Source organism: Trachypithecus francoisi, unplaced genomic scaffold (assembly GCF_009764315.1).
Source record: "Trachypithecus francoisi isolate TF-2019V2 unplaced genomic scaffold, Tfra_2.0 Lachesis_group7, whole genome shotgun sequence".
Lineage (NCBI taxonomy): Eukaryota > Metazoa > Chordata > Mammalia > Primates > Cercopithecidae > Trachypithecus > Trachypithecus francoisi.
In genome coordinates, this window is record NW_022681472.1 from 22,798,287 (window position 1) to 22,820,808 (window position 22,522).

Below are 22,522 nucleotides of genomic sequence, written 5' to 3' on the forward strand. Positions count from 1 at the left end.
GTGCAATCTCGGCTCACTGCAAGCTCCACTCCCCAGGTTCACGCCATTCTCCTGCCTCAGCCTCCCAAGTAGCTGGGACTACAGGTGCCTGCCACTACGCCTGGCTGATTTTTTTGTATTTTTACTAGAGACAGGGTTTCACCATGTTAGCCAGGATGGTCCTGATCTCCTGACCTCGTTATCCACCCGCCTCGGCCTCCCAAAGTACTGGGATTACAGGCATGAGCCACTGAGCCCAGCCACAACCTAGTTTTCAATATGCCTATCAGAGTAGAGTGATTTCTCTGAAATGCAACATCAATTTCACTCCTTTGCTTGGCATTCTACTGTCTGTAACAGAAGGTGGGGCCCTTGAACATGGGAGGCAGAGGTTGCAGTGAGCCGGGATCGTGCCACTGCACTCTAGACTGGCAACAGAGCAAGACTCCATCTCAAATAAAACAAAACAAAAAGAGGTCTTCAATGATCTCACCCCTGCTTTCTTTGCCAAACTATATTCCCACAGTCATACTGAACTCCCTGCAGTCCTAAGTGCAGACATGCTTCCTTAAACCTCTCTATGCTCATGCAATTAGTTCTGCCACAGCATGCTCCTATAATTCTATGGCAAACTCATCTAGTGATCTTCCAAGCCTAAAGTCTAGAGTGATTCCTCTATAAAGCTGTTCCTGATCCATGACCCCACCCCAATAATCCTCCTGAAAATTATTTTCAATTTTTCAAATTTCAAAATAATTTTCAATTATTCTTCCTTTGGGTTTCCATCAATTTCATATATGTCTACCATAGCACCTATTTATCCATTGTAACATCTATTTACTGCAAATCTGTCTTCCCCCAAGAGATTATAAGCTGTTGAAGGTAGGAACCAAGTATGAGTGTGTTCTCTAGTTTTCCTAGTACCTAATATAATTTTAAGACACACTTAAGATGTTCAATAAATGTTTGTTAAATAAAATAGTGAAGACTAAAAGGTATTTTTATTAGCTTTTAATCCTGTGGTAAAATTGGAGTTCATAGTAACATAATTTAATATACAAAACATTAGGTTAACCCAAAGAGCCACAGAGAAAAAAAATCCACTTTTTTTTTTTTTTGAGACCGAGTTTCGCTCTTGTTGCCCAGGCTAGAATACAATGGCACTGTCTCGGCTCATTGCAACCTCCGCCTCCCGGGTTCAAGTGATTCTCCTGCCTCAAGCCTCCCGAGTAGCTGGGATTATAGGTATGCACCACCACATCTGGCTAATTTTGTATTTTTAGTAGATAGAGGATTTCTCCATGTTGGTCAGGCTGGTCTTGAACTGCTGACCTCAGGTGATCCACCCACCTCAGCCTCCCAAAGTGCTGGGATTTCAGGCGTAAGTCACCATGCCCAGGCGAAAAACCCACTTTTTTTTTTTTTTTTAACAGAAAATGGTTAATGGGCATCCCCCATATACTTAAACTATCATCAACAAATTATAATGAGTGCTTACACCGTTTAAATAATACACATTATTCCTAAGGGCAAAGCAAAGGTTGTTTTTAATACTTCCTCATCTCACCAGTCTGCACCTTTCTATCTATTCTGTGTCCTCACAACCTCATGCTATCCTTATATTACATAAAGGAGCCTCTATCAGGCCTGTCCCAGTCCTACCATGTCCCGTAATGTCCCATGTTCCAAAATTAATCCATTCTCTCTCATTATTTCAGTCAAGTTTCCCATTCTCTCAATGGGACAAAACTCAGCTAGATGTTGAAAGCAAGAAAGTACTCTCCAAAAATCTAAGGACGGTATCAACGTATGAATAACTACTATGTCTAATATTCCCAAAGGTTATCTGCAAATAAATACTAATAATAAATATAAATAAATATTGAATTATTATGAAGGAAGATTTTAGAGAAATTTCCCAATGGGAAAAGTAGGGAAGGAAGACAGAAGTGCATCTACTCAGGACTAAAAAAGTTTTAATCAAGTTATAATGGAATGAGCACAAATTTTAGCTGATTTCAGGAAAGCACTTATGAATATGAAATACAAGAAAAAGGCTGGGCACAGTGGCTCACACCTGTAATCCCAGCACGTTGGGAGGCCAAGGCAGGCAGATCACTTGAGGTCAGGAGTTCAAGACCAGCTTGGCCAACATGGTGAAACCCCTTCTCTACTAAAAATACAAAAATTATCCAGGCGTGATGGCATACAACTATAGTCCCAGCTACTTAGGAGGCTGAGGTGGGAGTATCACTTGAACCTGGGAGGTGGAGGGTGCAGTGAGCTGAGATCGTGCCACTGTACTCCAGCCTGGTCGACAGAGTGAAACTCCATCTCAAAAAATAAAAAAAAAATATAAGAAAAAGAACATCTATGACTCACAGTACTGTTTTGTGACTCAAATATGAAACACAGGAAAATAACTAACTGATAAATGGCAGTTTCCATATAATTGAAAAGAACCTGGTATCCAACTCTAGAAAGGATCCCAAGTATCTGCAAGAGTAAACCTATACTGGTTAACACTGGGCTTTCTACAGACATTAAAACAACCTGTACTCTTAGCTTTCCATACCTTTTCTGGATGTGTTGAGGAGGCCTTAAAAGGATACACACATGAAAACGAGATCTTCCGAAACCTTACATACCTTTCTTAGCTTACTTTGAGATGAAGCTAAGGCTTGTGTTTTAGAAAATAACAGTAAACAATGAGGTTCTCTCAAAAATACTTTTATTTCTTATATAATACTTAGATTACCAAAGACACAAATTACAGTAAGTCCTCACTTAACCTTGTTGTTCTTGGAAATTGTGACTTTAAGCAAAATGATGTATAACAAAATCATATTTTTCTAATCAACCTTATAATAACATGTTTAACCAACCAATGTTATTCAAGGACCTGCTGTATGTCATTTCACTTAAAGTCACAGTTTCCAAGAACCTATATCAATGACATTAAGTCAGGATTTACTGTATAAATATTTCCTAGTCAAAAGCCTATATGAGGCCAGTTATTCTTTCCTCATTTTGAGAAATCAAAGTGAGAAAGGAATTGAAGAACAAAACAATTTCCTTCCTATTATTACAAGCTAATGGGTAATCAAGCCCAAAGTACAATCAATTTCTAATACCCTAGTTAGGCATACTGTAAGCAACATCAAAAACATTTAAATTATCCCTATGTTCACTACGAGGTTGACTTGCTAGTAAATAAGTATGACTATTATTAAATCATCTATATTTGATGTCAGCAAACTTCTTCCTTGATTTTATTTTTCTACTTCAATAAGAAGCCCACTACTTACACTTGTGTGTATGTTTTCTTTTTCCTCTTACTCTACATTTAAATACCACATGCTTGAGGAAGAAGATAAACAGGTAATATTTTTGCATTTGTAGAAGTTCTTCAGAAGCATACAGACTCCTGGATGACATACTTCTTTTTTTTTTTTTTTTGAGACAGAGTTTTGCTCTTGTTGCCCAGGCTGGAGTGCAAATGGTGCAATCTCAGCTCACTGTAACCTTCGCCTCCCAGGTTCAAGCTATTATCCTGCCTCAGCCTCCCAAGTAGCTGGAATTACTGGTGCCTGCCACCACGCTTGGCTAATTTTTTGTATTTTTACTAGAGATGGGGTTTCACCATGTTGACCAGGTTGGTCTCGAACTCCTGACTTCAGGTGATCCAACCACCTCAACCTCCCAAAGGGCTGGGATTACAGGTGTAAGCCAATGCACCTGGCCCAATGACACACTTCTAACCATGCCATGAAATATTTTATTGTAGTTCTACCACAAGACAGTAAAACGCGTTACTTGGTATATTTGTCAGAATTTCCTTGTATTTGCAACACTTTTTCTCTGTATACCTACACATAATTTGTTCTAAGAAAAGTATTATATAATCTGCTTTTTCCAATCATTCATCTTCCCATATCAATAAGTATATTTCAAGCACATCACTACACAGTACTGTGTAACATTCCCTTGTATTAACATCATTTAATCAATCCTATATTGTTGACTACCTGAGTTATTTTCATATTTTAGTAATTAAAAACATCATAATGATGAATACACTTGTATATACATCTTTATAACACATTTCTCATTGTTTTCTAACAATATTCTAGAAGAATTTGAAATAGAGGGGGTGAGAGAAAGGGGTGGAGAGATGAGGGAGATAAAGAAGGCAACAAGGGAAAAAGATGACAGAGAGGTGAGATAGGGCATTTTTTTTTTTTTTTTTTTTTTTTGAGACGGAGTCTCGCTCTGTCGCCCAGGCTGGAGTGCAGTGGCCGGATCTCAGCTCACTGCAAGCTCTGCCTCCCGGGTTTACGCCATTCTCCTGCCTCAGCCTCCCGAGTAGCTGGGACTACAGGTGCCCGCCACCTCGCCCGGCTAGTTTTTTGTATTTTTAGTAGAGACGGGGTTTCACCGTGTTAGCCAGGATGGTCTCGATCTCCTGACCTCGTGATCCGCCCGTCTCGGCCTCCCAAAGTGCTGGGACTACAGGCTTGAGCCACCGTGCCCGGCCAAGGCATTTTTTAAAAAAAGATATAAAAGAGAATGCCTATGTTTATTAGCAGAGTTGCTGTTTTATCATTTTCAGCAAATTCCTATTACATTTACCTAGGATGAAACTCTTACAATTTTTTTTTTCCTTGAATAGCCATGGATGGTGCTAATTCTTTACAGTCTTAACAAACTGAACTATTCTTCTGGAAGCTTATTTTCTCTGCCTGGATATTTACAAGATTAATTTTTTATCGCTAATATTAAAAAATATTGCTAGTCTGAGATTTGTAAGTCTTTTTACATTGAGTATTTTTCTTCCTAGAATATAGCAGTTTGCACACACAAGTACTTTTTAGTGCAGTTTTCTCCAGCATATCTTTGATTATTGTTTTGCCAGCAATTTCTAGCTTTTGTTTTATCTTTCAGAAAATGAGTTATCCATATGTTACATGGCTTATGTTCCCTGTCCTCCATATCTAGCTCTTCTCTCTCATCCTTTTAGCTTTTTATTCCTTCTGGGATCTAGCAATAAACTACCACCTATCTACTGTTCTACCATGTAGTGAACTTTCCCTCATTTCTGCAATGTAGTGGTCATTTGTAAGGATACATCAAGGGTTGTAAACTAAATGCATACTTGTATTTCAGGTTACTTTCTGATTATTTTTATTTATTTATTTATTTATTTATTTATTTATTTTTTTTTTTTTTGAGGCGGAGTCTCGCTCTGTCGCCCGGGCTGGAGTGCAGTGGCCAGATCTCGGCTCACTGCAAGCTCCGCCTCTCGGGTTCCCGCCATTCTCCTGCCTCAGCCTCCCGAGTAGCTGGGACTACAGGCGCCGCCACCTTGCCCGGCTAGTTTTTTGTATTTTTAGTAGAGATGGGGTTTCACTGTGTTTGCCAGGATGGTCTCGATCTCCTGACCTTGTGATCCGCCCGTCTCGGCCTCCCAAAGTGCTGGGATTACAGGCTTGAGCCACCGCGCCCGGCCTCTGATTATTTTTAAACTGTTTGAATGGAGCTAAAATATGTCTTTATAAATCAAGAATGTTTTCATATATCAATGCTAATAGAGATTCTGTGGGTTTGAAAAGGAGAAAGGAGAATCAGGTAGGAAATTAACGTAAATGGGTCAAAAAAAAGGAATGGAAATACTCTGGTAATTTTTAAAATAAAAAATTCAGGGCCAGGCGCACTAGCTCACGCCTGTATAATCCCAGAACTCTGGAAGATCGAGGCGGGCAGATCACGAGATCAGGAGCTCGAGACCAGCCTGGCCAACATGGTGAAACCCCATCTCCACTAAAAATACACAAATTAGCCAGGCATGGTGGCATGCGCCTGTAATCCCAGCTACCTGGGAGTCTGAGACAGGAGAATCACTTGAACTCAAGAGGCAGAGGTTGCCGTGAGTTGAAACGGCACCACTGCACTCCAGCCTGGGGGGTCTTTATTAAAAAAAAAAAAAAATTCAGGATAAAAATAAGAATTTAGGCTGGGCGCGGTGGCTCACGCCTGTAATCCCAGCACTTTGGGAGGCTGAGGCAGACAGATCATGAGGTCAGGAGATCAAGACCATCCTGGCTAACACGGTGAAACCCTGTCTCTACTAAAAATACAAAAAATTAGCCAGGCGTGGTGGTAGGTGTCTGTAGTCCCAGCTACTCGGGAGGCTGAGGCAGGAGAATGGCGTGAACCCAGGAGGCGGAGCCTGCAGTGAGCCGAGATTGCGCCATGGAACTCCAACCTGGGCGACAAAGTGAGATTCCATCTCAATAAATAAATAAATAATAAGAATATATATTTTAAAAAGGGAAAGAGTTAGAAAAAAAGCAAATATTCTTAAGAACACTTAATTTCCAAACTCAAAAAAAATTTTTTGTTTTCTTACACACTTTCTGAAACACCACATTATTAACAGTGACTATCTTAGACAAAATATTTAGGGACATTAGTTTACTAAATCAATGAAACCTTTACATTAAGAAGTTTTAGTCAAACCAACTGGTGAGATATATCTTAATTACACAGAACAGCATTAGGCATGCATGAGCAGCAAAACCAAACAAAGCTTCTTATTTGCTATTAATGAAAGATTATATTATTTTTACAAATGTTAAGGATAGAAAGTTTCAATGAGACTGAACTGGCAGAAACCATTTAGGGGAGTGCTAAAAAAAAAAGGCTATTCAATTTAATAACACAAAACTGAAAACTACTTAGTAAAAATAAATATGATTTTAACTTAGTGATAAAACAGAAAAAGATTAGCAAACCTTTCTTAAAGACATTTTTCATTCAAACCAAGAAAAAGCCATCAAACAAAAAGAACTGTAATAGTGATAATTTTGAGAACCTAACATTTTCTTAGAGAAACCATAATTTTGCATATTAATTACCTACTAAAGGGTGTTTTTTGAAATGTAAAAGAAAATTAAGAATTGAGAAATATTTAACTATTTCATAAGGAAAATAATTCAATGATACACACAAGTTTAAGAGAGTATATGTTGGCATACTCACTGACTTTTTATGGAAAGAATGTGTATACATTACAAACAAAAGTACCTTTCCTTCTACTTTACCACTCAAGGAATCTTCTATAACAGCCATAAAAATGGGGATTGAGGGTGGAAACAAAAAGAATAAAATACCTTCACTTCATTTATTCAAACACACAGATTCATCATTGCACTTAGTAAAAAAACACATTCTAATAATATAACTTTATTTCTGCCTTTGTATCTTCTAGCAAGATAACTACAGACACAGAGCTGCTATTTACTATAAAAAATTTTTCTCTGATAATTGTAAAAACTCATTTTTTGGACACTGATGTGTATTATAAAATCTTAATTACTGACTATTAACTGGTATCAAACAACCTACACCTTATTTTTACTCTTCACCTTTGCAGAAGATGCACATGGTTCCATTCTCATTTCTAAAGATCAAAGCACAACAGAAATTACACATAAGCTTTGCTTGTCACTGCATTAAACATTGTTGCTTTCTGACACTGCATTAAACAAACACATTCTCAATTATCAGGTAAGAAGTAAAACTTAGGGAATGGAAGCATGAGGACCCAATAAATTGGATGAAATAAAATAATCAACTTCTTCCCAACTATTAACACTTTTTAGCTGATGTATAAGAATAGAAGGCAAGAAAATCTGATTAACATGTTAATAAGATGTTAAGAACGAGCATTAGAAAACTTAAAAGAAAATCCTTGTTATCTGGAAAAAGAAGTTATATTATTTTTAAAAAATTAAGAAACAACGAAGACTAGTCAATCTTACCAGATACCACATTAAGTACTATACGAATATAAATTGAAAATGACTGATGGAATATGATGTGATGTTTTAAAATTACTTAGTAACTGCTATTAAAACACCCATCAATTCAGGGAAACAAAATGAACTTCTAAAATACATACTTCATATTATATACCCTGCTATGGTCTGAATGTTTGTGTCCTCCCAAAAAATCATGTTGAAACTTGATTCCCAGTGTGATGGAATTAAGAGGCGGGGCCTTCAGGAGGTGACTAGGTCATAAGGGTGGAGCACTCATGAATGGAATGAGTGCCCTTATAAAAGAGGTGTATTTCATTCTTCTACCATGTGACAACACAACTAGAAGGTATTGTCTATAAGGAACCAGCTATCATCAGATATGGAATCTGTCAGCACATTGATCTTTGAATTCACAGTGAGAAATAAAGAACTGTGAGAAATAAATTTCTGTTGTCCACAAGCCACCCAGTTTACAATATTCTGTTACAGTAGCTTAAACAGATTAAGATATACCCTAATAACCCTCAAGAAAAAAAGTATGAAAAATATCAAATTCATAGAAAATGAAAGTACGGATATCCTAACTATAAACAGGAATTTTTATGTCTTTGTTTTTCACTCTTAGAACAGAAAAAAAAAAAAAAAAAAAGCAAAGGAAAGGTGAAGTGATAAAACACTGATCAAAACCAATAAATCTAACGACAGCAAATTCTCTGTCTTGTCCTCAGTGCTCTGTTGTTTATTTGCACCTAACACAGGTATATTAAGTATGGCAACCTTGCCTTAAGGAACAGTCAAGAATGACCACACTCTAACCCAACAATCAAAATCTTAAGAGTTTATTTTAAACAGTTCTGCATATATAACAAACACTAACCAAATTCTGCAAGGGATTAGTTTAAAAAAAAAATCTGTGCAGCAAAACTTAAATGCAACATGTCCCCAAACTCAAAAATATTTAAACAAATGACACACTGTTAAAATGCTAGATAGGAAGACAACATAGATATATAGAAAATGCACATGAAATATTGACTAAATAACAGAAAATCATGACAATTACACAATAATTATATTTATATACTTACAGATGAAGTCACTGAGATTTACAACTAGTTATTTTCAGATAAAGTCTTATTGGTAATTTCACAAAATAACATTTTAATAAGATTTTGTTCTTATATCAATTCTTAAAATGATTTGAAATGTTACAAAATATTAATATAAAAAGCAAATGAAAGTAGTTTTAAAGGGTTAGGCATAGAAGCACAATAAAAGCTAGCCTATCCCGAATCCCTGGGAGGTGTTACAGGGCACATTAAATTTCCAAATAGCTTAAATTACTGACCCTTTACTTTAAAATTAAATCTTAGAAGATACACACAAATTTGCCTGATTTCTTAAGCAGAAAAGAGAATTAAAATTATATTGTACACGACAGAATTGAGGATCCCATGATGAACACATGAACATTCACCCTGGAGATTCACTGAAATGTACACAGCAATATTTTCCTGTATTGCTGTTATTTCTATGTCTGTTCAGTGTATGGCCCTTTTTCTCTTCTTGATAGTGCCTTTCTTTCCACAGTCGCCCTTCTTTTCCTTTTTGTATTGTTACTTACAAACATATAGTACTGTGATTAAGGGTGCAGGACAGGACTGCCACATTAGGCCAAAAAGCAGAGCACAACAAAACTCCCAAGATGACTATGTAGGCTCTAAGGTCATATTCCAACTCTGCCAAACACAAACTCATTTTCTTCATTTGCAAAATGCAGGTAACAATAGAACCTAAGCATATAGGGTTGTTCTGAGGACTAACTGAGATAAAGTCAACGAAGTATTCAACGGGCACAGAACCTGGCATACAGTAAACACTCAATAAATGTTAGCTATTCTTTTTCCTCCTATGAACGCCTTAAAAATTAAATAGTTTTCTTTTTCTTTTTTTGAGACAGAGTCTCACTCTGTTGCCAGGCTGGAGTGCAGTGGCGCAATCTCAGCTTCACTGCAACCTCCACCTCCCGGGATCAAGTGATTCTCCTGCCTCAGCGGTCCGAGCAGCTGGGACTATAGGCACACACCACCACGGCCAGCCAATTTTTGTATTTTTGGTAGAGACAGCGTTTCACCACGTTGGCCAGGATGGTCTCGATCTCTTGACTTCATGATCCACCCACCTCGGCCACCCAAAGTGCTGACACTACAAGCATGAGCCACCACGGCAGGCCTTTTTTCTTTTATAAACAGGGTCTCACTCTGTCACCCAGGCTGGAGTGCAGTGGTGTGATCACAGCTCACTGAAGCCTCAACCTCCCGGGCCACCTCATCCTCCCAAGTAGCTGGCGCACAACACCACACCCAGTAATTTTTTTTTTTTTTTTAGTATTTTTCTGTAGACACAGGGTTTAGCCATGTTACCCAGGTTTGTATGGAAATCCTGGGCTCAAGTGATCTCCCTGCCTTGGCCTCCTTAAGTGCTGGGATTACAGGTGTGAGCCACCACATCTGGCTGCTCAATTTTTTGAAGAATATGCTTATCCATGTCCATGCTCCTGTGTATGTGTGTGGAGAATGAAGTCTGGGAAAAATACAGGTTGAGCATTCCTAATCTGAAATATTCCAAAATCTGAAACTTTTTGAGAACTGACATGAAGACAGAAGTGAAAAATTCCAAATGTGATCTCATGTGATGGGTCACAGTCAAAAGACAGTCAAAATTTTGTTTCAGCCGGGCACGGTGGCTCACGCCTGTAATCCCAGCACTTTGGGAGGCCGATGCGGGCGGATCACGAGGTCAGGAGATGGAGACCATCCTGGCAAACACGGTGAAACCCTGTTTCTACTAAAAATACAAAAAAAATTAGCTGGGCATGGTGGCAGGCGCCCATAGTCCCAGCTTCTTGGGAGGCTAAGGCAGGCGAATGGCGTGAACTGGGAGGCCACGGAGCTTGCAGTGAGCGGAGATCACACCACTGCACTCCAGCCTGGACGACAGAGCAAGACTCCATCTCAAAAACAAACAAAAAATTTTGTTTCACGCACAAAATTAAGAACAGTGCATAAGACCAGGTGCAGTGGCTCATGCCTGTAATCCCAGCACTTTGGGAGGCCAAGGCTAGTGGATCAACTGAGGTCAGAGTTTGAAACCAGAGTGGCCAACATGGCAAAACCCCGTCTCTACTAAAAATACAAAATTAGCTGAGCATGGTGGTGCATGCCTGTAATCCCAGTTACTTGGGAGGCTGAGACAGAAGAATCACTTGAACCTGGGAAGTGGAAGTTATAGTGAGCTGATATTGCACCATTGCACTCCAGCCTGATCAACAAGAGCTAAACTCCGTCTCCAAAAAAAAAAAAAAAAAGAACAGTGCATAAAATTACCTTTGGATTATGTGTATAAGGTGTATGTGAAACATAAGTGAATTCTGTGTTTAGACTTCAATCTCATCCCCAAGATATTTCATTATGTATATGCAAATATTCCAAAATCCAAAAAAACTCAAAATTGAAAACATTTTTCATCCCAAGCATTTCCGGTATTTAATCTGTACTTCAAAAAGTTAACAGTGTTTCAATGAAGTAACACTTCATCATAACAACTAGGATGGCTTAAAATAAAAAGGCATTAACAAATATTGGTGAGAATTTGGAGAAACAGGAAGCCTCACACACTGCCGGTGGGTATGTAAGATGGTGCAGGCACTTTGGAAAAGAATTTAGCAGTTTCTTAAAAAGTTTCTTGAGCCGGGCGCGGTGGCTCAAGCCTGTAATCCCAGCACTTTGGGAGGCCGAGGCGGGCGGATCACGAGGTCAGGAGATCGAGACCATCCTGGCTAACATGGTGAAACCCCGTCTCTACTAAAAATACAAAAAACTAGCCGGGCGACGTGGCGGGCGCCTGTAGTCCCAGCTACTCGGGAGGCTGAGGCAGGAGAATGGCGTGAACCCGGGAGGCGGAGCTTGCAGTGAGCTGAGATCCGGCCACTGCACTCCAGCCTGGGCGGCAGAGCGAGACTCCGTCTCAAAAAAAAAAAAAAAAAAAAAGTTTCTTGAAAAGTTAAACATAAATTTATCATGTGGCCCACCAATTCCCTTCCCAGTTTGTCTACCTAGGAGAAATAAAAGTTTACGTCCACACAAAGACTTACACATAAATATTGGTGGCAGTATTATTCATTCAACCCAAATATCCATCAACTGGTAAATGGATAAGCAAAATATAGGATATCTAAACAATGGAATGCTTTTCATCAATAAAAGGAAATGAGGTGTGGATACAAACTTCACGAATGAACCTCAAAAACAGACTGAAAGAAACCAGACACTAACGACCACCTGTGTATAACTGCATTTCATGAAATGTCCAGAAAATGCAACTCTAAAGACATTAAATAGATTAGTGAATGCCTGAAGCTAGGGGTGACAACAAGGGCACTACGGATCTTATTGAAGTAATGGAAATGTTCTAAAACTGGATTTAATGCTGATGGCTGCATAATTCAGTAAACTTACCAAAAATCATTACACTCAAAAAAAGTAAATACTATAGTATGTAAATCATTCATCAGAAAGTTGTTTTTCAAAAAGTTAACAGTGGTTATCTCCAGCTAAGAGTATCACAGTAAATTTTTTTTTTTTTTTTTGAGACAGAGTCTCACTCCGTCGCCCAGGCTGGAGTGCAGTGGCGCAATCTCTGCTCACTGCAAGCTGTGCCTCCTGGGCTCACATCATTCTCCTGCCTCAGCCTCCCGAGTAGCTGGGACTACAGGCGCCCATCACCACGCCTGGCTCATTTTTTGTATTTTTAGTAGAGACAGTGTTTCACTGTGTTAGCCAGGATGGTCTCAATCTCCTGACCTCATGATCCGCCCGCCTCGGCCTCCCAAAGTGCTGGGATTACAGGCTTGAGCCACCGCGCCCGGCCCTGTATCATAGTAAATTTTTATTGTTGTACTTGCACTTTTGAAAATGATTTGAAGGATTCATTTATAAAAAATATTAAATTCCCAAACTTACTGGAATTATAAAAGTATACAGACTAAAAGTCATAGAGATTATCTTTTATATAAAGTACTTGGCCTTCATGATATGTGCTTTGCTTATATTTTTATTATTTCATTTCTTAGCAAAGTTCTGACAGATGAGGATTGTTAAACAGCTGATTAAATGAAGCCTCAGTGCACACATTTTTGTTAAGAAAAATTAATAGCCTCACATGGAGTTTCCTAAAGACACTGCCAGTGGTAATATGAAATATTTTAAAGATTTTTTCTTTTTTTTTTTTTTGAGACAAAGTCTCACACTGTCGTCCTGGCTGGAGTGCAGTGGCACCATCTTGGCTCACTGCAACCTCCACCTTCCAGGTTCAAGCCATTCTCCTACCTCAGCCTCCTAAGTAGCTGGGATTACAGTCGCCCACCACCACCACGCCCAGCTAACTTTTTGTATTTTTAGTAGAGATGGAGTTTCACTATGTTGGCCAGGCTGGTCTCCAATGCCTGACCTCATGATCCACCCGCCTTGGCCTCCCAAAGTGCTGGGATTACAGGCGTGAGCCACTGCACCCAGCCATTTTAAAGATTTTCAAAGACTTTTCTGAATGAAAAGATAACATAGGTTATATAAACAAATTTAGTTATATCAAGTCTAAGCAAAACAAAATATCAAGAGCAGAACACAAAATTTTTTAAGTACTTTTGAATACCTGAGCTCAGACCTTTTAAGAAGCTTTTCAAGAGCCTCTACTTGTAACACACTAAAGCCTCAGAATAACTGCTTTCTAGATTCATGAAACACTCAGAGATGAACCAAAGACAGGATTGTATTGTGTAAACATACATATAATAGACTCTACAAGTGGAAAGTTGAATAAAGAAATCAAAATGGGTCTGAAAAGTTAGGATAAAAAGGGAACTTGCATTCATTTCCTAAGGCTGCCTTAACAAATTACCATAAATTTGGTGGCTTAAAACAACAGAAATTTCCTCTCATAGTTCTGGTGGACCAAAATCTAAAATCAAGGTCGCAGCAGAGCTATGCTACATCCAAAGGCTCCAGGGAAGAATCCGCCCTCTTCCTTACAAGGACACCATTCACTGGATTTAGGGCCCACCTAAAGGCCCTAAGTTGAGGATCTCAATTTCACCTCGAGGTCTTTCACTAATTACATTCACAAAATTCCTACTCCAGGAAAAGAACCAGACAAGTGAAAGGCTCATTTCTTTGGTAAAAAACCTCCCTGCAAAAAACCTGACAAGACAGGCTGGGCGTGGTGGCTCACGCCTGTAATCCCAGCACTTTGGGAGGCCGAGGCAGGCAGATCATGAGGTCAGGAGATCGAGACCATCCTGGCTAACATGGTGAAACCCTGTTTCTACTAAAATTACAAAAAAAAAAAAAAATCAGCCAGGCGTGGTGGCGCTACTGGAGAGGCTGAGGCAGGAGAATAGCAGGAACTCAGGAAGCAGAGCTTGCAGTGAGCCAGGATCGCGCCACTGCACTCCAGCCTGGGTGACAGAGCATGACTCTGTCTCAAAAAAAAAAAAAAAAAAAAAATCGACAAAACAAAATTGAAATTATTTTGTGTTATTCTCAGTAGAAAATATCCTATCATCAGAAAATTCTATCATTAAAACATTTTAAATACATATAAAAGGCAGGATGAAAATATTTTACTATATAAAAACCTATTTCCCAAAGGCTTTTTCTATCCTAGTGTTCCCCATTGAGGTGAATGCCATCTTCCCCTACCCTGAAGCTCTGGCTACAAGACTGGATGCCATCCCCTCTGTCAACCAACCCATCAGCAAATCCTGTGGATTCCAAAATATATTCTAACTGCACACAATTATCACTCTTTCCACTACCACCAACCTAGTCTAAGTCCCCATGGTCTCTGGCCACAGTGAGCCTTTAAAAATATAAGCATGCTGTCACTAAAATCCCAAATCTGCCCTCCCCCTCCTATCTTTCTCTCTCTCTCTCTCCCAGCCACATAAGCCTCCTTGCATCCTGAAACACACCAAGCACACAACCATCTTGCTGTTTCCCCTGATTCTATTTTATCCAAGCATCTGAAAGACTAAATCCCTCACTTTCGTCACTTCTCTGCTCAAATGTCATCTCACAGATAGGACTTTCCTGACAACTCTAACTAAATCAGCACTCCCACCCTTTTCCCTTTAACTTTCTGAACTCTTTCTTCTGATGATATAAGGTTGTTACTATCACCCTCACCCTACTAGAATGTGTGTTCTATGAAAGTATGTTTGGTTCACTGCTGTATACCCAGCAATGAAGTAGTACCTGGCACATATGAGGAGTTCAACAAATACCTGACTGAAATATATACCTAGTTTGGAATGACAACAATAACTTACTCAAGCATATTTTTTCCTTTTCAAATATCCTTCCTCCATTATGTGAGGAATATTATGACGAATACTTCCCCAAATGATTTCTCATTCACAATTTTCTAAGTTAAACCTTAACAGGAGATACAAATGAGTTACCTGCCCCTAGATGGGGTGGGAAAGAAAGCTAGTCAGCAAATAGTCCTCTGATGTCGATATTTCTCCTGCTCCTTATTTCGTACTTTCTTCTCCTTCCCACACTATCAACACATCGACTGCTTTCCCCAAACCTGTTTAGAGAAACACAGGTTTGTGTACTGGTTTCCCCAAACCTCTTCTGGAAGATGGTCTCACCAGTAGTTAGGGTTATTGTACTTGCCCTTCTTTCCCCAGTGTACCAACGTAACTTCCAAGGAACAACATATCCTACGGGAGTTAACTGAGTTAGCAGACAATGAAAAAGGATCACATAAATTCAGGAAAATCTTCATTAAACAAAATTCAGCAGGTGTCTTTCTTGGAGGACTTTTCAGAATCTTAACTATGTTCACATGCATTATAAATTTCTCAAATGGAAATAGATTATACACTGTAATCCAACCTTATTTTTTCAACCCAAACTTATTTTCTTCAAAGAGCTTCTCTAAGAACTTGTAGTCTACATTTATTTTATTCAACACTATTCTGGAGCAAGTGTTCTAAAAACAAATCTGAAATGTGAAAGAAAAGAACAAATGCAAATAGGATCAATCTTTCAGTTATGTCATTAATTATACTCTTCTACCCATCTCAAAAATTCAGGTAGCTTGGCTTACTGAAAACACCTTTTACTTTAGATATCAAAGGAGGCTTAAACAGAGATTTGTTAATGGATTTAAATTATAATTAAGGTGTTCACTGATGTTTAAAATATTTTAAATTAAGGTGTTCACAGGATATTGTTTGGGGATAAATCATTTTTTCATAAATGGTGAAGAGTGATGAAAATAGTTACCAAAAGTAGCACAAACACAGGGCCCAAAGCATTCAGGTAATTTCCCCTCCACCCACATATCTTTTTTATAACACCACCAACAAAAATAAGGGTGGGATTAAAGGTGCAGAAGGAAGCAAGTTCTGAAAAGTTTGAGTCTCAATATTGTATTTCTGGATGAAACTATAATTATAGGTAATAGACTCTTATATAAGAAAACTAAGTCAACAGGATCACTTTATAATATGATGAACAATATAAATTCATACCCTGTCTGATGCAAAAATTACTTTCCTAACAATTTTGTCTCCATTATTTTCCCATATACCTCCTGGGAACCCACCCTTATCACTGCCAGTATATGCCTTCCCCTTCCCTTTAAAACCTTCTTCTGGTCAGCTCTTCACCTCTTTCACTGTTATTCTGTATCAGTGCCAGTTTCCAAACTTGAACTCTTTCATCCTAATATTTGCAGAGTATTTTCATACTCGATGTTAGAAAGCGTAAGTTGAACTACTCACAATCCTAACATAAAAGAAACTCCTGAAACTTAGAGGCCTTACTGGAATAAGTGCCAACTGCACCCTCCCTAGCAGATAAACAATGCTACCTTCAAGCCCAATCCCACAACAATCCTAAATTCTTTGAAACTAAAAATAGCTCAGCTGTTGTCTCATCTGCCAGCAGATGGCCAGACTATTTTTAAGTCAGGATTCTCGAGAGCAGGAATGGATCAGGCTAAGCTAGGGCAGCCTAGACTCCCTCTCTCTGCAGAGAGCTGTAGTAGGGCAGGTACCAAAAGAGGGCAACCTGGAGCTGTTCCTGGACCTGTGGCCTTCACATCAGTTGTAACAGTGTGTGTGGGGGGGGCGGGGATTATTTCTTTTTTAACCATTCTTTACTTCAAAATAAAGTCTAACATAAGAAAATCTGAAAAACGTTTTACATTAACTCTGCATCCCTTTAAAAGTCTATTTTTCTTTCTGTGAAGATAAAAGTTCCTTGATATAGTGTCTTTGAGAATGGATTCTGTTTTAATGAAGTGAAATCTCCCCTAATGTAGATGCTGTTTCATAAGTTATACTTTTTAGCAAAAAAAAGTTTTAAGAATACACGATAAGCTGTAATTTCATGAGTATGGTTTACAGAAAATCCATCTATAATTGGCCATATTAAAACGTAGCTGAATTAATTTTGAATGGCAATACTCTGAAATCTACTCACATGCCAATACAATGATTTTCAAACAAAAAAGGATTAAAAGTCTGACATACTATGTATTTTCCTGTTTACTGTCCATCTCCCTTCAGCTGTATGCTCAATAAATATCTGGGGAAAGAATGAAGACATACATGTGGGTATTTAGAAGGGTTATAACACCACCCACAAACTGACCTCTGTATCTCCACCATCCAACACCCACCCACTCACAATCTATAGACACGACAGGACTAAATCAGGCCTTTTCAGTTTGCTTTCCCATCCTGCTTGATGGCCACACAGATTACCAACAGATCAAAGTGGGCCTGGCCCAGGTCTCAATAGTGAAGTGGAGAAGATAAGTCTCAAATGGTTTTCAAGGACAATATATCTGTGGGAATACCATCTTCCTGCATGACATATTTTCTGCAAAGACAAAATGAGTTATCCTTAACAATTTATGTTTGGGTTGTGATGTAGATAGACTGCAAGGGAAGAAACAAAGTTCACCAGGGATTAGCTACCATGAGATTACTGAGATTTTGCTTTGTCAGAGGCTAAATGTAACTTTGTGAAATGTGGGAAAAAATGCCTTATACATCTCAAGTAAATAAAGTACTGTGATGCCTAGCCCCTCCCTGGGTAGTCACATTCCTCATAACAAGCTTCTACTGAGTATACAGAAGGGGCAAAAAAGTAAAAACTGGCAAAATCTGGAATAGACAACCCTGCTACAGTTGGCACACATATCAGGTAATCCCTACCTCCAGAAATGGCAAGGACCATTTAGAGCCCTACATAGGCCCTCTAAAGATGATGTTCATGAGTGGTAGGGAATACCCAATGCATGAGTTAACAGGACAGTGCAATCACATTCATGGCACATTAGAGATGTGACCATACAATCGTTAAGTTCAATACCCCAATTTTACAGAAAACTTAAGGCCCAGGGACTTGCTAAATACTACAACGTAACACAACTGGGATTTAAATATAGGATCTCTGTCATTCCAGTAGGCATTAAAATAAGCATTAAAATATGCTCATTTATGTTACCGTTTTGGAGAAGGAAAATATATACATACACACAACACACTCCATTTCTTCAGTCTGATACTTACAATTCAATGTATTAAAAATATGTTGTAACATGAAAAACCTGAATTACAAAAAATTAAGGCCAGGAGAGGTAGCTCACACCTATAAACCCAGCACTTTGGGAGGCCAAGGTGGGAGGATCTCTTGAGCCCAGATTTGGAGCCCAGCCTGGACAATATAGAGAGACCGCCATCTCTACCCAAAAAAAAAAAAAAAATTGAGCCAGGTGTGGCGGTGTGCCTGAAGCCCCAATTCCTTGGGAGGCTGAGGCAGGAGGAATGCCTGATCCTGGGAGTTTGAGGTGGCAGTGAGCACTGATTGTGCCATTGCGCTTCACACTGATTTTGCCACTGTGACAGAGCAAGCCCCTGTCTCAACAAACAAAAATTTTAAACTTTTTTTTTTTTTTTTTTTTGAGACGGAGTCTCGCTCTGTCGCCCAGGCTGGAGTGCAGTGGCAGGATCTCAGCTCACTGCAAGCTCCGCCTCCCAGGTTCACGCCATTCTCCTGCCTCAGCCTCCCGAGTAGCTGGGCGCCTGCCACCTCGCTCGGCTAATTTTTTGTATTTTTTAGTAGAGACGGGGTTTCACCATGTTAGCCAGGATGGTCTCGATCTCCTGACCTCGTGATCCACCTGTCTCGGCCTCCCAAAGTGCTGGGATTACAGGCTTGAGCCACCGCGCCCAGCCAATTTTAAACTTTAATTTGAATCTCTCTAAAGTTCTTTCACCTTCAAGTAATTTATAAACCTACATATAACAATTCTTTTAAAACTTCTAAAATCACTTTCTCCCCAGTCCCACCCCAATTTAATTATTCCTTTCAGGATCTAGCTATAAATACAGTTTCTGCCACTAGACAACGGTCTTCTCATACACGGGGAACAGTCTTTTGTTACCAACAAAAATAACAAAATGCAAACTTCAAGTCGATGAGTAAGGTGAAAAAATAAACTTAAGCCCCTTATACTACACATTCAAATTTTTTAAGATGAAATTTCCTTGACCTTTTTCATATTACCAATTTTAACGATCTAGGGGGAAAAAAACTACGGTATATGACAGCAAATAGTAGTCTTCTATTTATTTTAATAATTAAAAACTAATTTTAAGTTGTCTTGACTCCTTAACTTTAGCATACTTTAAGTTATTGTGGATTTTTTCCCTTTCAAGAAGGCTTTTTTCCAAAGCCCATTTAGCAAGTTTCCTTTTCTTGCCAATTTGACTTAGTGTATTTCCAGTGCTATAAAATGTAAGCATTAGGAATGCATCTTTGTGTTAAATGTTTTGGTCTCTCAAACGATTTCATCTTTGATGGATGCAATAGATCTAACAATGTTCCCCCTTTAACAATTCCTTATCTGCCTAACCTCATAGGGAGGAGGTATTGTTTAGATTTTCCCTGCTGCCGGCTTCATTACACTAGATCTCTTCCATCTGAACTATAAATCACAGTTCAAGCTTGAGAGCAGCTGCCACTGTCCAGACATGTGGCTAGTGGGTGTCATTGTCTTTTTCATTTTCCTCATTTCAAACCCTCCCTTCCCTTGTCACCTAAAGCCATTTTATCTAAAGGTTCTTTGCTTCCCTGCTTTCACGCCGCCACCCCCACCCCTTAACCACCGGACTTGTTCTTCCAGGTCAGCCCAGTCAGATACAATATTACTCTATGTTTTTCCTGTGGCGGAGGCGGAGAGATGTCAGAACGGGCTGCACCTCTTGCAAACCCCTTCTCAAGACTGTCAACAAGGAAACAACTTCAGCAGCCTATCTCCCCAAAGTACCTCGCTAAACGAAAAAGTTATTGTTAATTATGATATGGAACCTTTCCCACGCCCAATCTTGACATACCGGCCCCACCTCAATTTCCAAGCTAATAAACAACAGCTCATCTTCCGCTTCGTCACAAAGGGTGGTATCCAGTCCGCACCTCACGGACCACCAACAAAATCCTCACTCTCAAGTCGATCCCTCGAACCCAGGTGCCCCGCAATCCTAAGCCCGGCCGCGTTTCCCGAGCCCAGCTCACTGCCCTTCCTCCTCTACCCTGCCTCTGCCCCACATCCAGCCGAGTTCCTGTCAACTCCAGACAGGGAGCAGAGGGCTCCGCGAGGGCTCCCCGAGGTCAGAAGCGCCGGCCTCGGACAAGCCCCGGGCGACCCCAGCCCCCCACGGGTGCCCCCCTTGTCCCCCCGCCCCACAACAAGCACCCCATCCCCCGGGCCTCCTCCCCACTCACCTAACGCCACCTCGCAAGCTTTGCGCAGCTGGGAGTGATGCGCCTTCTTCACTTCCTTGTCGGCCAGTATCTTCTCCAGGGCCCGGGTCAGGAACATGTTCTTCGTCTTCTTCCCCTCATACATGGACGCAGAGAAGGAGGCGGCGGCTCGTCCGACCCGCGGCTCCCAGCGGCTGGAGGGGAGGAGGAGGAAAAGAAGGAAGAGAAGAGAGAAAGGAGAGGGGGTGGAGGTGGGGGAGTGGAGGCGTGGAGGGCAGCGGCAGGATCAGGAAAGGGCGGGCGAGCGGGACCAGCCGCGGTGCCGGCGAGGGGCGTCGAGGTCCTCGCCGCGCCCGAGAAGCCGTACGTCGAGGGCCGCGCCTGTCGGGCCTCAGCTTCTCCCGGCCCGGGGGTCGCGTCCCGGCCGCCCCTCTCACTCGTCCCTCGGGCCCTGGCGGCAGTAAGGAAGCCCGGCCTGGGCGGCTGTCTGCCGGGAACTGAGGGACTAGGTGGCAGCGGCTCTCACAGGCACCGCGAGAGGAGGGCTACCCTGGCTACTGTGGGGATTAGCACCCGCCGCGGCCGCGAACTGGCCTCCATCACCGCCGACCTGTCCCGGCCGCCATGTTGGGAGGAAACGACGCGTCACGCAGCGGCCGAACGGCTGCAGAGGAGGAAGCGGCGGCGGCGGCGGCGCTGCCTGCCCAGAGCTGCCGCGGCGCCGGGAGGCTGGGGGCGGAGGGCGGCGCGGAAGGAGCGGCCCGAGCCGCAGCGCTACGGCGGCCCGGTGGGGCCTCCAGCGTTCGCCTGCAGGGTGGCGTGGGGCGTGGCGGGCCTCTGGTGGCGCCGCGCCCAGCACTTCGGACTCTTGGCTGCGGCCGAGTTGCGGGAGAACAGATTCCCCCCCCAACTCGGCACCCCTGCTCCTGTCGAATGAACAGGACTTCTGGCTACTCTGCATCGGCTTCTCTAACTTTCTGATGGGGGTGCAATCCTTTGCATTCCAGGGGTCACAGGAACACCCGCATCGCCCGTTCTCAGCCACACTGGGTTGCCGCCTGCATCACTGGACTCTAAAATTTCCTCCTTCCCCGGTGCACGGAAGTGCTATCCAGGACTGTGCTCTCCGACTACCTCAGGGAGGATTCTGTTTTGGGAAAAGTAAGCCAAAACCTATTGATAAGAGTTCTAAAATGTTTCACTTTTTTCTCTCTCTGTCGGATGAATCAGTCAACTGTAGACTTCAGGTCCCTTCGGAATCGACTCAGTTAAGGTGAATGGTTGTGAATGAGGTCCCTTAGAGCCCTGTGTTTCTGTGCCTTTAATACTAAGATTTAGTCCAGGACATGTAAACAAGTTTAGAATGGAAAAGCTTTAAGTACAAACAGATTAACAAGTTTAGAATGGAAAAGCTTTAAGTACAAACATTAGCACACGTGACCATGTGTTTGCATTAGTCTGAGTGTAGAACTCAAATTTCTGCAGTATTTAATTTCTACAATTTCCTTCTGAGCAGAAAAAGAATACCATAAAAATATATGCAAACATTTTATATGGTGATCTAGGGTCACATCTCCGAGTTCTAAGCTACTGTGGCTCCATCCACACAAGTTCCCTAGTGTTTACTATGCATCTGTCACTGTTTTGTTCTTTTACGTTGCCTAACTGTAGGCTTCTCCTAACGCAACCATCCAAACCTAAGGAAGGAGAAACTTAAGTGACTTTGTGAACTTAGTGAAGTGACTGGATTTGGAAAGGCTAAAACCCAGAGGAAATAAAATGGAAAACTTGAAGATGACAAATTAAAGTGGAAAAATAGATTAATTTTTTTAAACTTTATTGTCCTGAGAAACAAATCTATAAATTAATTTTATT

The 22,522-nt window shown here is 40.8% G+C and overlaps 1 protein-coding gene across 4 annotated transcripts in view; it reads right to left on the minus strand.

Annotated features, from left to right (window-relative positions):
* The window catches only part of ARFGEF1 (ADP ribosylation factor guanine nucleotide exchange factor 1), a 147,501-nt gene extending 126,197 nt beyond the window's left edge, over positions 1-21,304 (minus strand). For 2 of the 4 annotated variants that reach the window (XM_033202255.1, XM_033202252.1), the window contains exon 1: positions 20,669-21,304. In XM_033202255.1, coding sequence (XP_033058146.1) covers positions 20,669-20,792 — 124 coding nt within the window. In that variant the 5' untranslated portion in view covers positions 20,793-21,304. The remainder of the gene's footprint in view (positions 1-20,668) is intronic. The other 2 variants (XM_033202253.1, XM_033202254.1) reach the window with 2 other exon arrangements.
* Positions 21,305-22,522: the final 1,218 nt, after the last annotated feature.